Source organism: Theropithecus gelada, chromosome 8 (genome assembly GCF_003255815.1).
Source record: "Theropithecus gelada isolate Dixy chromosome 8, Tgel_1.0, whole genome shotgun sequence".
Taxonomy (NCBI): Eukaryota; Metazoa; Chordata; class Mammalia; order Primates; family Cercopithecidae; genus Theropithecus; species Theropithecus gelada.
Genome location: NC_037676.1, coordinates 114,434,205 through 114,455,415, shown reverse-complemented (window position 1 = coordinate 114,455,415; position 21,211 = coordinate 114,434,205). Strand labels below are relative to the sequence as shown.

The 21,211-nt window shown below is 30.3% G+C and overlaps 1 protein-coding gene across 1 annotated transcript in view; it reads left to right on the top strand.

Annotated features, from left to right (window-relative positions):
- Nucleotides 1–21,211, top strand: part of CSMD3 (CUB and Sushi multiple domains 3) — a 1,234,679-nt gene that overhangs the window by 1,158,987 nt on the left and 54,481 nt on the right. Inside the window, exons 50-55 of the mRNA XM_025394338.1 lie at nucleotides 2,628–2,801; nucleotides 8,672–8,845; nucleotides 11,942–12,115; nucleotides 12,922–13,107; nucleotides 15,067–15,240; nucleotides 17,381–17,563. Coding sequence (XP_025250123.1) covers nucleotides 2,628–2,801; nucleotides 8,672–8,845; nucleotides 11,942–12,115; nucleotides 12,922–13,107; nucleotides 15,067–15,240; nucleotides 17,381–17,563 — 1,065 coding nt within the window. The remainder of the gene's footprint in view (nucleotides 1–2,627; nucleotides 2,802–8,671; nucleotides 8,846–11,941; nucleotides 12,116–12,921; nucleotides 13,108–15,066; nucleotides 15,241–17,380; nucleotides 17,564–21,211) is intronic.

The following is a 21,211-nucleotide window of genomic DNA, read 5'->3' as shown; positions in this document are numbered from 1 at the left end:
TAAATTTTCTAGCTATGTTTCTATGTATTAGTAAATGCTTTTCTAGCAAATAGAAAAGCATAGGCTTTCGATTAAGAAATCTAGTGTTTGAATTGTAGATCTATTACCTACTTTAACAATGAAGTGCTGTTTACTTACTACTTGACAGACACTACTTTTAGTCCTTTACATGTTTTATACTCATTTGGTTTGGAAAAAAAAAAAAACACGCCTTTGCCCCAGAGGTAATCATTCTATTAAAGTCACGGAGCTTATAAATGATAGAGAAATGATATTTGACCAAGTAGTCTGACTAAAACCCTTGACTTTTTATCATGTTGTATCATGTTTATTTTCTCTGATTCCAAATTCTAAAACTAGAAAATCTTAAAACTAGAAAATTATGACACCTGTTGTGTAGAGTTACTGCAAACATTTAATGGTATGACACAATTGAAATACCAGCTATAACCACATCCTCAGTAAATACTATTGAATCAAATTGAGCAGTTAAGGCATTTTATTTCCATACATTTTAATAATATAAATGGCCAATATCTAATATACATAAGCTAACAGAACATAGGATATTCAGGTGAAATACCTTGAACTCCCTTTCTTACTTTTATTTATTGTCTATTTTGATTCAAGAAATATGCTAGGTGAAAATTCAGCCTTTTAATTAGTGTCTAACACAACTCTATGGTGTACGTTGTTTAGAGACCCATGATTTATAAACAAACTAATAGAGAGGTCAAAAGTCTACATAGGGTTATTATGATTAAGAAGTTTAACATAGCAGACAACTATGTTATGTGTAATAAGTACACAAGTATCTGATATTATTTTATGAATATTCACTGATTTGAAATTTATTTTTTGAATCTCTATAGAATTGAATCTCTATAGTATAGAATTTTTTGGTTGCCCTGTGTTCCAAGATAATCATATTAATGAATTAAAGTATTGAAATATATTTCAAAATTATATTTAATATTGTAAAAGTATGCCATCATCTGTGTTTCTATTTTTTGTTCTTTTTTTCAAGAAAGAGTCTTGCTGTGTTTCCCAGGCTGAAGTGCAGTGGCGCGATTTTGGCTCACTGCAACCTCTGCCTCCCAGGTTCAAGCAATTCCGTCAGCCTTTGCAGTAGCTGTGATTACAGATGCCCACCACCACGCCTGGCTATTTTTTTTCTGTATTTTCAGTAGAGACGGGGTTTCACCATGTTGGCCAGGCTGGTCTGGAACTCCTGACCTTAAGTGATCTGCCCTCCTCAGCCTTCCAAAGTGCTGAGATTATAGGCATGATCCACTGCACACAGGCTGTATTTCTAAATTTTTGTATTAGTCCTCCAAGTTTTCTCTGACTGCAGACTCCTTGTTTTTGCAAATTATTGTTTAAAAAGAATAACTTGTTTTTAAAGGGCACGTGGATAGGAATATTTCAGAGCTAGGTAATTATTATCTACAACAGAAACACTAATTTAATCAGCTTTCAACAAATGTTTGTCTCGTTCTATTGTGTTAGATTCTTTATTATGTAGAATGGTTTAAATGATAAGTAAGATTGGATTACTGCCTACAGGTAAGAATGAGGGAATGGCAAGGGATTTAGGAATTGCAATTGGTTGAGAAAAATAAAAGAATAGTATTTTTTCTCCAGTCTTCCATTTAATCATCTTTAAAATGAAAATAATATAAATATTAGAATTAATAATAATAGTATATCATCATATTAATATCCACCTCAAATGATTTTTTGGGGGGATAAGCTCAACACCTTTAGTACATTTTAAATTTGATATGCAACTCTTGAAAGTTTGCAAGTTTTCTAATTCTCTACCTGACAGCTATCTAAAACTTAATACTGAAAGCCTAGACAGTTTTTTTGAGCATTACACAAATGAAAACACTAATAATAGCACCAAATATATAATACGTGCCCAATGAACATGATCTGTTTTGTTTTTATGCTAGAATGACATAAAAATTTGTGGTCTTCAAATGTGAAGAAGTCATAAGAGATGCTATATGACCTGGCAAGCCTGTTAAATTTATTTTCTTCAATTTTTTATAACTTACAAAAAAAGACGAATTATATCTAATGGATGTCATGAAAATCAAATACTTTACATGTAAAACTCAAACTACAGAGTTCTTGACAAAAATTATATTGTAATTATTATTTTAATGTTGGTTTAGATATGAAGAAACTTTGGCTCAGGTAAGTCAAAGGGCTTGCCCAAAGTTACTTGATAAGTCAGAGAAAGATTTTAGATTAATGAATTATCATCTCTTTAAACTTGTGATGTTTTTCGTCCACTATAGCCAGGTTGACTAAAAGAAAAATGCAAAAAACAAAAGCAAAAACAAAAACAAACAAGCAAAAAAAAAAAAAAAAAAAAAAAAAAAACTTTATATCTCTGTTACTTAGAAGGTTCTATGGAAACTTAAAGAGGATAAATTTTACATTATGTCATCTCTTTTCTCCATACTTTCACACTGATTCAAACATGTTTTACAAATGCCAGTTTCCTTTGTAAATACATCAAATCATAGGAAGCTCAAAATGTTCAAAGCATAGTTTTGTTATAAGTGCAGCTTGACTATATCTTTAAGGGTTTTTATTTATTTATCATTTTAAAGTTATTTCCTGTGGAGAACTACCTACACCTCCAAATGGAAATAAGATTGGAACTCAAACTTCATATGGCTCAACAGCTATCTTTACCTGCGACTTGGGATTCATGCTTGTGGGCTCTGCTGTAAGGGAATGCCTTTCCTCAGGTCTTTGGAGTGGATCTGAAACCAGATGCCTAGGTACAGATTTTTAATTTGTTTTTACCAAACTTCCCCCTGCCCCTCACCCTTGAAAGAAGGCATCTCTTTTTCCCTAATATGAGATACTAATTTATATTCATTCAGTAAGGATGTTAAAAACCAGAAAATACTTATCTTTAAAAATGGCTCATGATAGAAAAGCTACTAAACAGAATAGTCAGATAGCATTCCTAGTGAAATCTAAGGAGAGACACATTTTCTTCCAGTCATGGTGAAAATATAATGGTGAAAACTAATTGCTGAAAATTGTATGCCTGCTTACTCAGCTGGGTTAATCGCTGTAGCTATTAACTCATTCTAAACCATAGTCAATTCTCCTTTCACCTATTTGCTTAAGGTAATGACTGAAGAAGATAAACAATGTAATGTCTACATTTAAGCACCTTTCTCCCTTTTTATTTCATAAGATTTCAACATGCGTAAAACTAATTTCTATTAAAATTTTAAAAATATATTTTTTGAACCTGATTTTAGACAATTAGGATGTTTTCCCCTTAGAATTCCCTGAATTTATTATAAAAAATCTTCAGTTAAAGAAACTGAACTAGTTCATTCTTCTTACCTTGCCTCTTTTGAATGCTTTGTCTCCTTTTTCAAAGATTTCAACAATTTATCTAATATTAAGAATAGTATGCTTTATGCTATTTATGCTTTATTTTCTCTAAAATTATTTCAAGATCTGAAAGCAAATATTAAATTAGGTAATAATGAAAATTTTTCTAATAATTATTCAGTTATCTGTTGGAAGCAAGGCAAGATCTTTTTGTTTACTAATTTAAAAATTGCTGATTATCATGAATAGAGTACTGCAAAATTTGTCAGTGTTTTTGTCTTTAAAATGTTACTGTTTAAGAATATGACACATGGCAGAAAAGTCTATACTTACATATTGTGTGGCTAATAAGCTTGAAAATATTCATAGAAATATAATCATTATTTGAAATTTCAAATGGTATAGTTACAAGTTTTTGTTAAAGTGTCTTTTTTCCCCTTCTCAGGCACATTTGTTAGTAGTTGTACTTGGAAGCCCAGAAACAATTTCTTTATAAGAACACGCATACTTGAATATACACAGGGAACTCCTGAGCCCCTGGGGTCGTTAATGCACCAGGTCCTGGCTATGAGATGGAGTTCCTCTCAGACTAGGGTCTTTCCTCTTCCTCTTTAAGTCTCACCTAGACAGAGCAGAGCAGTGAGGCTAGGAGTCATGGTGTCTCCCACTGGTCAAGATTGGGCAGATGGATGAGGCCACTTATTTTCTGCAATGACTATTGAAAAAAACAGAAAATAGTTAATGAGTTAAATGATTATGTATTAATATGTGATTATATAATCAAATACAAACTCAAAAAACTAAAACATCTTAATAGTTTTTAAACTGATTTTGGTTGTACTAATTTTAATTACAGATTACTTAGTTTACTTATGCATTTTTAAGTAAACTTAGTTTACATATAAATTTTTAAATTTATATATAGTTATACATAAATAAATATATATTTATACATACTCTTCAGTATTTAAATTATATATTACATGTATCTTTAAATAAGTATACATTTATAAATAAATATATATTTTAAATACTATATTTAAATGATATATAATTTAAATACTATGCTTAAAATATTTAAAGATATATTAAAATATTTAAAATGAACTATATTTAAAATATAGTTAAAATAAAACTAAATTTTAGAAGTATTTAAAATATACATATAAATTTGAAAATACTATATTTTATGGCTATATGCTCCCATGAATTGTTACTATGTATTATATATTATTTAATATTGTATATACTATGTGGTTTTATTCTCCTACTTAGAATCTTGATTCTGTTCTCTGGAAAGACAGGGCATAACAAGAATATTTATAAGAAAATATTGCCTCTTAGTCTAAGAAGACAAGATCATCCATTGTAGAGAATATAGTGTTGATATACAATGAAATGCAAAAGGATGTTGGTAAGAGGAAACTATAGTTACCAGACAAGTAAATCCTAGAATAGTACACTGTAAATTGAGCGTAGGGATCCATTCTTCTCAACTAGTTTGTGTAACCCCAGACACTTTTAGCTTAGAATGGCCATGAGAATGTGCTTATTGTTTCTCTAAGTACAGTGCATTTATTCCTGCCTCCCTAATATTTTATTATGAAGTTTTCAATTAAAGGAATTGACAGTGAACACCCATATGCCTACCACCTAATTCTACAATGAATTTTTTTCTTATTTGCTTATCATATATCTATCCATATTTCTAGGCCTCCATCAATCCATTAATTTATTTTTTGATGAATTTTGAAATAACTTGTAAACATCAGTATACTTTGTTGCCAGGTATTTAAGCATGCATACCATTAGCTAGAGTTCAATATTTGTTCAAAGTTTTTTTTTTTTTTTTTTTTTTTTTTAACTCTGGCAAAATTTATATATAGTAAAGTACATAGACCTTAAATTCAGTTAGATTAGTTTTGATAAATGTATACATGCATGTAACTAAACCACTGTAAAGACATAGAATATTGCCATTACCTCAGAAAGTTTTCTTATGCCCCTTCATGGTCACTGTGCAACTCTCCTCCTCCTTAACCTGAGGCAGTAACTATTTTGATATTTTCACCATATATTAGTTTTCCCTGTTCTAGACATTAATTAAATTGAATTGCAAATTGTGCCCTGTTTTGTATAAGGCTTCTTTTATTCTCTTTCCTCTATGCTGTTGTACATATCTGTAATTTGTTCCTTTTGTTGCTCCATAGGATTCCATTGTACAAATACGCCACACTTCAGCCATTTTGTTTTTGGTGGATGTATGAGCTATGTCCAGTTTTTTTCTATTATGATTAAAGCTGCTATGAATGCTCATGTAAAAGTCTTTTTCTGGACATATGCATTCATTTCTCTTGAATACTCAGGAATAGAATACATGTGGGAGAGTTCTAGTTGTCTCCCATTCTCTCCAGCATGTGATGTAGCCAACTTTTTCATTCTATCCATTCTGTGGGATGCATAAAGGTATCCTATGGTATTTTAGTATTTTTTTGTCTTAGTGAATACTAATGTTAAGTACAGCTTTTCATAGGCTTATTGGCTATTTGTAAATTTTCCTTTGTGAAGTGGTAAAGTATCTTATATTAACTTGCCTTTTTACTATGAATTGTTGGAATTCTGTACATATTCTTGTTACAAGCCCTTCATCATTATGTGTTTTATAAGTAATTTATCTTATTCTGTGACTTGCCTATTCATTTTTTAATAGCATCTTTTGACAACACACATTTTCAAGTTTGGTAAAGTCTGTTTGTTTTACTTTCTCTTTATACTAGAAGCTTTATAGTTTTAGCTTTAACTTTTGTATCGCCAATATTATTTTTAATTTGCATGTGTTATGTAGTAGCATTGAGGGGCTTTTTTACTTGCTCCTTGTATCTTGCACTATTTGTTGAAAAAACTTGATAATAATTATTGAAATGATGTATGTAAATCCTCTAAATTTGTTCATAATTTTCAAAATCACTTTGGATACCATAACACTTTTCAGTTTCAATATAAATCTTAGAATTAGTTTATCAAACTCTACAAAGAAATTCTGGCGGGATTGAATCCATACATCAGTTGGGGGAAAATTGGCATCTAAAAACATTGAGTCTTCTGATCCATGAACATAGTACATTTGTTTGGGTCTTTACTTTTTTTTTTTTTTTTTAATAGCAACATTTTGTATTTTTAGCATAGAATGCGCTATTGCTAAATTTATTCCCCAGAATGTTTTACTATTATAAGTAAAAAGTACAATTTTTCTTTTTTTATTTTTTAGATAGGGTCTTGCTATGTTGCCCAGGCTGGTCTTGAAATTGTGACCTCAAATGACCCTCCTGCTTCAGACTCCCAAAGTGCTGGAATTATAGTCATAAGCCACTGTGCCCAACTAAAGTTGTTTATCTAAATTACATTCTCCAATTGTTTGCTGTTAGCATATAAAATACAATTATTCAAAATATTTATCTAATATTCTACAACCTTTCTAAATTCACTTACTAGTTTATTTTAAAAATACAATTTTCTAAATATTACCTGAGTATAGAATAGTTTCACTATTTTGTTTCCCAACATTATGCTGTTTTTCTTCTTTTTATTAAAGTATTGCACTGGAGGTTTTTTGTTGTTGTTGTTGTTTGTTTGTTTTTTTAAACAGTGTTTTTATTGGGTTAACAATGTTCCCTATATTCCTAATTTGTTGCCATTTTTTTTTTATATCATGAATAGGCAATGCATTTTCCTATATGCTTTTTCTACGTCGATTGAAATAATTACATAGAATTTTTTCTCTTTTATTACGTCAAAATTACAGTGGTTAATTTTTCATATTTAGCCAAATTTCATTTCTGGGAAAATCCCAGATAGTCATTATGTATTATCATTTATATGTCACTAGACTGATTTTATAAAATTTTGTTAAGGAGATTTGTATCTCTGTTTATGAAGTACTTTGGTCCTTTATAATTATTTAAGGACTTTGGTCCTTTTAAGTTTTCTTTTTTCAGGCTTTACTGATGGGGTTAATGGTTACTTCATAAAATAAGTTAAAAGGTGATTTTTTTTTTCTTTTCTGTTTTCTAAAAAAATTTACATAACACTTATTTTCCCCCTTAAAAGCTTGAATTTCCCAGAAAAAAAAAAAAAATCTGTGGGAAGAGTTTTATTCAAGTATTTTAATAGATAAAAGCTATTAATAGTTTTCTATTTTTATCTTGTGTTAGTTTTGGGGCAAGTTATAATTTTCACAGAACGTTTTCATTTTTTCTGAAGTGTTAAAATGTATTGGCATAAAGCTGTTTTTAGCATTCCCTTATTCTTTCAATTTCTTGAGGGTTTATAGTGATATCACTTCATTCATTCCTGTTATTGACAATTTTATTCTCTCCATTTTGGTGTTAATAGGGTTAGCTAAGAGTTTAATAATTTTGTTGCTTATTTTTAGAGAAAGAAATTTTACCTTAGTTAATGTTCTCTGTTGTTTGTAATTATCTTAAATATTTACTTCTGTCTACTTACTTTGGCTTTATTTTTACGTCATTTTGCTCCTTGCTGCCTCTTCTTAACATGTTTTACGTCATTGCTTATATATCTCTATTCCTTCTACTAAAATCACTGAAACTTATAAATTTCTTTAATAAGTAATGTTTTATCTGTACCTTCAAATTTATATGTGTATATATATTTTTTATTTTTATTTTTATTTTTATTTTTTGAAATGGAGTCTCATTTCAAAAAAATGAGAAAATGAAAAAAATTTTCATTTTGAAATGGAGGCTCAGTCGCCCAGGCTGGAGTGCAGTGGCACGATCTCGGCTCACTGCAAGCTCCGCCTCCTGGGTTCACGCCATTCTCCTGACTCGGCCTCCCGAGTAGCTGGGACTACAGGCGCCCGCCACCACACCTGGCTATTTTTTTTGCATTTTTAGTAGAGACTTGGTTTCACCACATTAGCCAGGATGGTCTCCATCTCCTGACCTCGTGATCTGCCCGCGTGGGCCTCCCAAAGTGCTGGGATTACAGGCGTGAGCCACGGCGCCCAGCCTATATTTTCATTTTTACACCTTGAGATATTTTATAATTTCTTCAAGACCGAAGTGTCACTAGACATGTGTCTTCTTTTAATTTCCATATATTTGTTGTTTTGCTAAGTATTCGATAGTTACCTTTATGTCATAGAGTTATAATTGAATTATTTGTGACTTGCTTTGAAGTCATCTTTAAAAGTTTACTAATGTTACACATGTATATAAATATACAAATAAAACAAATCACAGTATTAAAAATATTGCTTCATAACCCATTTCAGCGGGTCATTGTGGAACTCCAGAACTGATTGTGAATGGTCAAGTCATTGGAGAAAATTATGGATATAGAGACACAGTTGTATATCAATGTAATCCTGGTTTTCGATTGATTGGTTCTTCAGTGAGGATATGCCAACAGGATCACAATTGGTCTGGTCAACTCCCATCCTGTGTGCGTAAGTAAGCATGGCAAAAGCAATTAGAAACCTCTGGTCTTTGGAACAATTCTAGTTTTGGTTAGGCAAGATGAATATATATATTATGTTGTTATATATATCAATATAAAGTAAATTTCCACAATCCAATTTGATACTGCTATGCAAAAAACCTTTAAAGTGGAAAGTGTTCAAGAGAATTTCAGTTATATTTTATCAGGAAGACAATAAATTAAATTTAGCTCTTCTCATATTTAATATAAATGTATGATATTGATAAATTAATATTCTTATATGGAAGATACATTCTCAACACATTTGTAATTATAAGGATCTAAATTTCTAGAGATCACTGTGTAGCAGTATCAAGGTTTGCTACGATGTGATACTACAGAGCTTTTTATAGTGGAAAATATTTTGGATAAATATTATCTAATAATTATGATGCTATTGCTATGACATCAAAATTATAAACTAATGAAGCACAGTGGGAAAAATATTATCATTAGGCACGACATGAAGAACCTTTGCTCTCATTTCAGGTCCTCTGATGATTATGTGTGCTAATGCAATGTTTAATCTCTCTGGGTCCTAATTCCCTTATAAAGAGAGTGTGTGCTTGAAGATGTTTATCATTATGTCATCTTTTAATCTCAAAATGCATTGCATTTTTAAATATATCAAGATTACACGTATGTAACATAGTTATATTTTGTCTGAAAAAAATTAAAAATTATGAGGATGCAAAGGCATGTGAATGATATAATGAACTCTGGGGACTAGGGAGAAAGTGGGAGGGGAGTGATGGATAAGAGATTACACATTGGGTACAGTGTACACTGCTCAGGTGATGGGTACACCAAAATCTCAGAAATCACCACTAAAGAACTTATCCATGCAACTAAACACCACCCGTTCCTCAAAAACTATTGAAATAATTTTTTTAAAAAGCAGAAAAGAAAAAAAAAATTATTTTAAAGCACTGTTTACAGTATTTTAAAATTTGTACAAAACATATGAATATATGTAACTTTAGAATTATTTTAAAAAGATCTCACCAGTTCAACATATATCCATGTGATCTTTTAGGGTAATTAGATATGAATTCACACATGAAGAATAAAGTATATTTTGAAATAATATCTTTTTATTATAATTTCTTAAGTATACCTGCTGTGCTTTGTGGTTTTAATGGATCTCTTCCTATATGTACGTTGTGAATTTGGCCATAGTGCACTTATTATGACTGCTATATCATGAAAATAAAAATAGAGCTGAATAATGATAACTGTAGTACATCTCAGAATCCCCAGAAGTATTTAGTGTTTCAGATCACAATCTATCCTACTTTGGATCTTAAAGTCAACTACATTTTTCTTATATTTTTCTCCTGATAATTTCCATCTCCAGATACTGACATTTATATTAAAATTATTATCAGTAAATAAGTACTGTAAATATGTTGTAATTATAACAGGATCATAGGATAAAGATTTTGGAAGTGTCAGATAAACAATACATAGGACTTTTAGTATGCGTTCACAGGAAATATTTCATTTAATCTGTGACCAATTGCATCTATACTTATAAATTCAGTCATTATACTGTTTTGATCCAATCCACAGAAATGTATAGAAATTCAAGTTTCATGGTTATGATCATAGGATAATAGACTATCTAGTTAACAATGAAAGTCACTTTCCTAAGACACACCCCCACACACAGATTGATTGTCTGGTGATTTAAAGACAGCAATATCCTGCTTGTGTCTACTCTAGATATGTTCTTTTTTATTTATATTCAAGCATAGTCAATTAATACCACTGTTTTTCTTGTTGAATAATTGAGGCTATAAATGAGAATTGGCCCTTAGGGTAAAGCTGGTTTCTTTATTGATAATTTTAAACAAGAATAAGATGCAGTTAAATTTCCAAATGAGTAGGTTGACATTAACAATACAGCTGAAAAATAATCGTTCTTGGGTCATTTCCTAAGTACTAAAAGTGACTGTGGTCGTTTCCTGTGCCCAATTAGGAAGCGCTATTACTGAATTTGCTCAGATTAATAGAGTGAGATAATGCAATAAAACAGTTCATGGAAATAGTGTTCGGGGAAAGCCAGCACTATGTAAAATTTATAGTGGGACACAGCATTAAAAGAACCTAAATAATTTATCTAATTAAGAATATTATTTCCAAGAAAAATTATATTATCAAGTATCAATGATGAAGGAAAGAAATCAGTAAGATTGATTGTTTTAGAGAATATTTTGAGAATATGTCTCAAAATATTAACGAAAATCCTAATGCAGCCTTTGTGTATCATTTTCTATTTTCTACATTATGTAGTCACATTAATTTACTTCGCAAGCACACATTTGCTTTATCAATATATCATTCATAAAAATTGGTTGTATAAATAATATTAAAAGAACTATTTCAAAATTAAATGCAAAAACCTGCCTTTAAATATCCTCAATTATTAACTAGACAAGGAAAACTAGTTCAGTTTTGTTCTTTTCTATTTTTTAACTTTGTTTTTTAAAGCACAAGATCTCATTCTGTCATCCAGTCTGGAGTGCAGTGGCATGATCATAGCTCACTATGATATATGTACATAGCTATGATCATGCTGACTACAGCCTTAACTCTTCTCCTCAAGCAATCCTCCCACCCCAGCCTCCAAAAGCACTGGGATTATAGGCATGAGTCACCACACCTGGCCAGTTTTGTTCTTTTCTGCTCTTGGTTATGGACATCAACTTTAATTATTCCCCAGATTTCTTTGCATTTCAATGCTCTGCTCTTTGCCTCCCCAAAAATGTAGAGAGAAAGGATGAAATAGGTACCATGAAACTTAAAATACCTATGTACCACTTGCATAAAATTATCACAATTTTAAATAATTATCTATTTACTAATATAATAATGCTGTTAGACTATTTTGACATTCTACTTTGTTCATTTACGTTAGTAAATGTACTTTCCATATATTTCCAGATAAAAGTAGTCTTCTTTCTACTTTGTTTGAAAGGATTAAGTATAATCAATAATGCAATAACTGATAACTATTTTTTTTCTGTGTTTCCTTCCCTGTCCTCCCACCACATCATATTAGCTGTTAGCTGTGGTCACCCTGGTAGTCCAATTTATGGAAGAACAAGTGGAAATGGGTTCAACTTTAATGATGTGGTAACATTCTCATGCAATATTGGATATCTTATGCAAGGGCCAACAAAGGCACAGTGCCAGGCCAACAGACAGTGGAGCCATCCTCCACCTGTGTGCAAAGGTAAATGTCTAAGTATATTCCCATTTGGGACATGGTAATAATGTTCACATAAACATCAGTGATACACTTAAAACAGCTTAAGCAGAATAGCAAAAAGTTTTTATCTAATAAAACAAAAAGCTTTAATACTGATGTCATCTCATTAACAATGCTTTCCTTTTTCTAAATTTATTACATATTTTTAAAAGTTAAAAGTGGTAGAGTTAATTTCTAACTTTCTTATTTGTATCTATTTTGTGACTGCATATAAAACGTAATTGAGATTATTTTTACTTGCAATTTGCTTCATAATTAGTGGAATTTACCTTTGGCATTTATTTTCTTTTTATTTTTCTGAAAACTATATATGGGCCTGGATTGTCATTAGTCCTGTATTGAGGCTTTATTCATTTTTTAATCTATAGAAACAGATTAAGGAGAACTCTTTGATGTTTTTCCAGTTTGCAAATAAGTATATTTCATATTTTCTGAAAAAATACAACCAAATTATCATTTTCCTGCATGTTGTTTTCTTACAGTTCAACTATAGCTTAAAAGATATCATTTTTTAAATTCATACTCAGTACAATACTTACAAAGTTGCTATTTTCCTAACTGTTGCCAAATTTTTTTCTTTCTTCTGTATTTCCTACTACATAAATTTCAGTCCATTTTCTAGATAATCCATGGGATTAATTTTATTTTGGGAATCTGGTTGTTTGAATAAATTTACTTTTGAAACTAAGTATTTACATTTCTAATATAAATCTATATAGGTATATGTATATTGTTGCAAACGTACGTTTCAAAATTTGTCATTTGTTTAGTGGTCAACTGTTCTGATCCTGGAATTCCAGCCAATTCTAAGAGAGAAAGTAAAATAGAACATGGAAATTTTACTTATGGCACTGTGGTATTCTATGACTGCAATCCTGGATATTTTTTATTTGGATCTTCAGTTTTGATATGTCAACCAAATGGACAATGGGACAAACCTTTACCAGAGTGTATCAGTAAGTAGATAATGTGAATTGTTTCTTGAGAACATGTCATGGAAACCATATGGATGTTTATTGTTTTTATAAAACTACCTAAAGATATATGTCATAGAGAAGCATATTGATTTTATTGTTTTGCTGTTTCAAAATTATACTTTCTATATTTTGCAAATTCAGTGTGCAAGCATAATTTTCTTAAAATTAATGTGATAAATATTTATCTATCATTCTTTGATTTTGCACTTTGGAGCAGATAAAATATGAAAAGTAGTCGTATTTACTACTTTACAATATTATCATCTGTAAGAGGCAACTATGCTTTTATTCTGTACTAATATTTAATATTTCATTTAAGGCAAAATTAGTCTTAAACATCCATCATGGATTCAGAATACATGAAGATTTACACAAAGGTGTTACTTAAAACTTATTGATCTTAAATGTTTGTCATATAGAGACATATATACTTGTTAATGCAATAATTGTTAATATGCAACATCTTTCTAGTCGGTGAATATCTAATAAGTGCATTTTGTTATATGTTATAATAGGAGTTGTAGAATGTATATAATTAATTACAGCCAAAATGCTTACAAGTAACACACGTAGTGAGAAAAATAATTTAGCAGATATAAATCAAACTTCTGTGAAGGCATAGAGGAGTGAACATAAATTCTAGCAATTCAGTCAATTGATAGGTCTCAAATTGAACTAAATCTCAAATGGTTGGTGAGTCTTGGACTTGACAGGGAAGAGAAGAACAATTTCATAGACTGAATGAATAGCGTGTGAAGAAACCATTCATTTTTGGCAAGTAATTTTTGGTTTTAGTAAATTGCTAAATTATAAAATTATTTTACGATTATGTTTCATTTAGAGGATTTTTTATGTTCATGGGTGGACTTTCATGAACATTTTGTGACAGCATTCATGTACTAAAGAAGAAACAACACTTTTTGCTGTGTCTATAAAATTTCAGATTCTATGCATATAGTTCAGTAATTTGGCCTGCTGGTTAAAATTCATTTGACTTATTTGTGTTGACTGGTCTAATTATTTGAATAATTTACTTACTTATTCTTATGTAGCTACCACATTAAAGTTAAAAATATTTTCATAGGACATGTAAACCTGAAGTTCTTCAAGTGTTCTGAGCTCTCATATGCTTTTTGCTTTATCATTTCCTGTAGCTCTCAGTGGTACAGTATTATATACTGAAAGGTTTTATTAAGTTTTTATGTCCTCACGTGCTGTTTGATACTCTAGAGATATGTGACACTCAGGATTTTTCTGAGTACAACTAACAGGGGACATACGTTAAATTCTGAAACTACCTATCATTCATAAATAATACTCTTTCATGTATTGACTTTTAATTCTGCTATGCCTAGTAGTGTTTTAGTTTATAAGCCACTGAGTATTGTCTTTATACAGCATAATTTATTCATTACTGACTTGTAATGATTCTAGACTATATATTAAATAGTGAATCACAGATCAATCTTCACTGAATCTCTTTAACCCTCAAAGTTTTTTTCATGTAATTTCTGTATGGCTTCACTTTGAATCCACATGGTGTCCTATGTCCTTACTTAGCAAATTCATATTAATCTTCTCCTTGACTTGTACATATTTTATCAGGCACAGATACAGTTAGAATTCATACACATATATATGTGAACACATACTCATCACTCTTACATGTACAGATTTATCATAATCACTCAATCATTACTTAGCTTATAAAGTTGCTGTTAAACTCATCCGCAAAAGAGTAAGTTAACAGAACGGCTCCTATAGCTGCAAACCCCACTTTATTTTTAAAAAGCCGCCTTCAACATAGATGTTTGATTTCGGGAGGCTTTAGATGTTTGAGCAGAACATTTACTTCTGATTTATTGTATAAACATGCTGGTATAGGTTGTTCGATAGGAGATATAAAAAAATTTTATATTCAATAATTATGTATTGTAGTGATTGACTGTGGACACCCTGGCGTTCCTCCTAATGCAGTCCTGTCTGGCGAGAAGTATACTTTTGGGTCTACTGTTCACTATTCCTGCACAGGAAAGCATTCCCTTCTAGGCCAGTCATCAAGAACCTGCCAATTGAATGGCCATTGGAGTGGATCACAACCTCATTGTTCAGGTACCACTTGGAAAATTGGACAATGTGTGTTGGAAATTACATTATTGTTAGTAGTAGTAGTAACGTATACACAAAACAATCTAAAGACTTAAAATACATTTCTCTCTGAAAAATCTCATAAAAAAAGCTGAAACACTGCTTATACATTACTGTAATATGTGTAAGGCTATATAAATGCGGGGTACTGATGTTGTAGATGATAAATTACAAGTATGTGTTTTGAACTGTGTTGCTAATTTCAAGGATTTATGGTTTTAGGATGCTACACTGTATGAAGGGTTTTCGTTCCTTAAAATGGTGAAACTATTCAAGCTAAAGTATCTATCCCATTTTAGCAGACACCACGTGTAATTTTCCCCAGAAGGCAATATTGTATCAGTGATTTTCTGTCAGAGTTCAGTTCTGTTTAACTTTCTAAGCAATTGATTACTTTAATGGTATGATTTTAAAATAAAGTTCAAAATGTTTTAAATTGAATTAATCTAATTCATTTTATTAAAGATATTTATCTATCCTAGTATTAATAAGTGACATATATCTTTTGAATCCTTATAACCTCAATAGTTATCTTTGCATAAATATTAAAGATATTTTAATTAATAATTTGTTCACAGAGTATTTGACAAATCTTTTCTGAGATAAACATTTAAGTTACCACTTTTTTTCAAAAATATCATTTACATTTTGGATCTATGATGGCTCCCTAGTTGATACTACTTATTTTTACCCATCAACCAGATATTGTGCTTATTTTTCTGCCTCTTCTTTATATTTACATATTGTCTATTGTCTTTACTCTATTTTATCTCTGTAGATATCATTCCGGTGACTTATTAGGAGTTGTTTTACATTATTTTCACTTTAGAGTTAAAAGAGCAGTGAAATGGTAAATTAACCCCAAATCTTTTAACTAGTGATTAATCCCTATGAAGTGACTGCCTGGGACTTTAAATGTAATCTACAGATTTAGAAAAACTATCATTTTTAATGTAACTATAAAAATGATTTTATGAGAATTAATGTCTTATCTTGGAGTGACTCATAGAAAATTAACTCTCAGATAACTGCTTATACATGTGAACACACAGACTTATCCCCCGTCCCCACCCCACCATGTATTAGGAAACTGCTACTAAATTGAGAAATAAAATTGTACACAGATATTTGAAAGTGAAATACTAATTTTAAAATTTTGTGTAGTTACTAATTTTACATCACATGAAAATAAGAACATATAATGAAGGATTCCACACAAGGCAAATAAAAAAGGAAAAGGGAAAGAACAATTTCAATGCTTATATTTCAACCCTTCTCTCTCTATCTTTTTTTTTTCCTCTCTCTCTCACTCTTTTCCTCTCTTACTCTCTCTCTCTCTCAGTGTATATTGACACTATGGCAATTTTGATTAGGATTATTTAAGAAATGATAAAACGACTAGGTAAAGACTGAGTAAATCTTTAACACTAAAATCAAAAGATGAATGCCTAGTCATGAGCAAAAATCTTGTCAGAAACTTAAGTCAGAGTTTCTAAATTTTGGTCATTTATATTTTATTTACATGTTTTCATATACGAGGAATATGCATTCGTTCATCTTTGATCATTGGTCATTGGTAGAGAAAATAAGAGAGAAATCCTAGACTATTAGAACTGTATTGTAATATTTACATGTCCTAGCACACCACAGTTCTACTTTAACAAAAACAACAAAAGATGATCAGTAATCAAGAAATTCAGAAAAGGAAACATGCAAATTGCTGAATTTTTTTTTTTTTTTTTTTTAGATTTTAGTTTTATAAATCTGTTGTCATTTGAGTTCATCATACTGTCAGTTATACATTTTCCATTAGCTTGGTCATTAACTGGGTTTTGGAAAAACTTATGAAATATCCTTAACCTATTTAACGTCTCCAAATTCACTGTTAAAAAAAAAAAAGCACTATGCTCTGCAACTATTTTCTTTTTCACTTACACTTTTTTTAATGACTGGAGTCAGATAAGAAATATGAATTATAATTTTACTCCATGTATGCTGAAACCCAGCATGCACAAAAACAAATGCCTCCCAGGCCCTTGGCCTAACTGATAAACTTAATAAATGTTTATGGAAATTGGTTATCTTGAACCGTACTGCATTGCAGGTGATGCTACTGGGACATGTGGCGATCCAGGCACTCCCGGCCATGGCTCTAGACAGGAAAGTGATTTCAGAACTAAAAGTACTGTACGTTTCGCTTGTGATACTGGTTATATCCTTCATGGCTCAGAAGAAAGAAAATGTTTAGCTAATGGCAGTTGGACCGGAAGGCAGCCAGAGTGCAAAGGTAATCTCAAGCAGAAATTAAATATCTTGGAACTACTGGATTTTAGTGTGTATCTAAATCCAAATGAGTACAACTAGGAAAATTACTCTTACTAGTTTTTTCTGCCTGCAACTATGAAATAAAACTGTTGTATTCCCGTTATACTGACACCATCTCGTAAGATAATTATGACTGATAATTAAAAAGAAAACCCTCATTGGTCATATATATGCAAACATTTTTCAAAACATAGCAAATGTGTAGATTTAAAAAACAATATATGTATTTGTTAAAAAGATTTATTCTTTCCTTTTTACAGTAGTCCCTCATCCGTGGAGAATACGTTCCAAGACTTTTAGTGGGTGCCTGAAACCACAGATACTACCGAATTCTGTATTTCTATGATTTTTCACACATACCTGTAATAAAGTTTTATTTATAAATTAGGCACAGTGGGAGATTAACAACTATAATACTAAAATAAAACAATTATAGCAATATACTAAATAAGAGTTACGTGAATATGGTCTCTCACTCAAAATATCTTGTTGGACTGTGCTCACCCTTCTTGTGATCTTTTGATCTGATAACCAAGGCAGATATTAGGTGACTGACAAGTGGATATCATATACAGTGTGGGTACCTTGGACAAGGAATGATTCACTTTCCATGTGGGAAGATATGATTTCATCATGCTACTTAGAACTTAAAATATATAGATTGATTATTTCTGGAATTTTCCATATATTTTTAAACCATGATTGACCATGGCTAAGTGAAACTTTGGAAAGAATAGTGGATAAGGGGAGACTAGTGTACCTATGTTGTAGAGACAAGAGAAAATAATAAGTTGTTCTTACCCTAAAATAATCTCAATGTCTGTCTTAGCTTCCAGTATGTAGAAATGGAAAACTATAGAAACATACAGAAATATGATTAAGATTTTTAATTGTAGAGTACAATTGTTAGTTACTAGAATTCACAACATCTAGGGTGTTTGAGTAACGTTTTAATTGTTCTGACTCAGAGTTAACATAATTAAATCTTTATAAGAGAGCCAGTTGTGGCTCAAGCCTGTAATCCCAACAATTTGGGACACTGGGGCAGGAGGATCACTTAAGGCCAAGAGTTTGAACCCTGGGTGGGACCCAGCCTGAGACCACATCTCTACAAAAATTTTAAAAATTAACCCGGTGTGGTGGCATATGCCTGTAGTCCTAGCTACTCCAGATGCTAAGGCAGGAGGATCACTGAGTCCAGGAGTCAGAGGCCGCAGTGAACAATGATTATGCCACTGCACTCTAGCCTAGATGACAGAACGAGACTCTGTTTCAAAAAAAAAAAAAAAAAAGAAAAAAAAGAAAAGAAAAAAAAAAAAAGAAAAAAGAAACAAAGATAAAATGGAAAAAGAAAAATATTTTACAAAATTGACTAGTAAATAAAATGTTGGTGGAAAATTATCTTATTGACTTTAACTGTTCTTTTTGTGATTATTTTATTGGAAAAACTAAACTTGCAAAATATTTTTAAACTTACTTGATTTTGTACCAAACATACTGGTTTTGCAAACAGAAGACAATTCTCAATCAAACTTTCCTGAGGGTTTTTTGATTGACTATGCTATAGTAATATTTTAAATTATGTTTAATATTTATACTCTAGAAAATAGTTAATTTTTTTTAACTGGGTCAGTTTTAATAATCTTAAGAAAGAGTTGCAACTTAGTTGATATAGGGAAACGAGCTGGAAAACAGTGCTGAGTAAAATACAGTAAGGCAGACTAAACTGTTTATTTCTCAAACTTATTTTCCAAAGTCAAAGTCTTTTTAATGATGCTGTGGGCATCATTATACATGCAGCATTGTGTGGGTGACATCTAAGTCAGTCCTTTGTTCAGCTGACCTACAAAATATTTTATAGACAAAATGCAGACTGGTGCTGATACTGCTTTGTTAGCATGCATATTATGGATAAAAGGAGAACTATGAGTTGTAGCAAGTATGATAGAATTAATATTTTTCTCACAAATGAAGCTCATACAAATCACTTACAAAAACAGATTTTAGTAGACAAATGGACAAAGAATATGAACAGAAAGCAGAAATCAAAAAAAACTGTAACCTACAGAAAAAATTCAACAGAACTACTAATAAAAAATATGATTAAATATTAAAGTATAATTTTTTACCTATTTTAAATATGCTAATATAAAGTTCTTGTGTGCAGGTATAGGACCAGCAAAACTAGAACTTTAAAAACTTTCAAAATTATTTATATTGTTGTATTTGGAGAGCAATTTGACAAAAATTGCTCTCAAAATGATAATGAATAGAATGATAAATATTCATGGGATGTATCTGTAGCTTCAGTTTATTACTTGACTTTTGTGGAATGTTTTCTAACAAAAATAGAAATATTAAAGAGAACACAAAATTATGAAAATGTATTTTTTATTTCTATTTATGAGTAGCAATAATTTGGAACAAAACACAAAATTATGAAAATGTAATTTTTATTTATATTTATGAGTAGCAATAATTTGGAACAATCTTACACTAGGAAAAGTATTGCTTAAGCAATTTTATGTTTACATAATCTAATAGTGCATAGTCAATAATATATTACAATATAGGCCATGAAGCAATATGAGAAAATGTACATTATATAAAACTTAGAAATAAGATTTAAAATTATGTACTCTATTAGAACCATGAGAAATGATGATGAGGAGAAAGTATGAAAGGAAATACACAAAAATAATACTAGGACACATTTGTGAAATTATTGGTATTTTTACTTTTTATTCCAAATGTTTTCTACTGTTGTTATATTACTTTAATACTTTATAATAAAACTTGAAAGTTTTTCAGAATGTGAAGGATAAACTACATGTAAAAATAAAAATATTAAATGATGTGTTTAAGTGACTTAATTTAATTAATAGAGAAATGCAAATTTGAAGAAAGTAACATTTTTGACAGATTCTTTTAAATGATGGCAAATGATGTTACAGAGAAGGTGTGAACACAAGCAAAGTCTTATGCTATCAATGCAAGTGTGTATTGTGATAATATCTTGAGTGATTCTATGGCAATATATTTCAAACAATTTAAATTTTTAATGTTTTAGGGTTTTTTATTGATACATATTTTTACATATTAATGGGGCATGTGTGATATTTTGTTACATGCATAAATGTGTAATGATCAAATCAGAATATTTATGATATCCATCACCACAAGCATTTATTATTTCTATGTGTTGGTAATATTTCAGGTCCTCACTTCTAGCTATTTTGAAATGTACAATACACTGTTGTTAATGACAGTTAGGCTACTCAAAAATGATCCAGAAATTATTGTAGATATTTATCTTAAAAATAGAACTAATATACAGAGATATATATAAGTTCAAGTATATTATATCCAAAAATCATAGAAAAATAAAACCAAGCCAAACTAAATGTTTTTCAACAGGGAATTGGTTAGATAAATTATGAACTGTATGGAAAACCATACAGTTACTAAACTTTATGATAGAAAGATACCTTAATTGTAATTTTAAGTAAGAAAAATAGAATTTAAAAAGGGTGGTGAAATTAATATTTCACTGTTGTATATTCTATACCTAACACAAAGCCTAGAATATTGAAATAATTATATTCATATT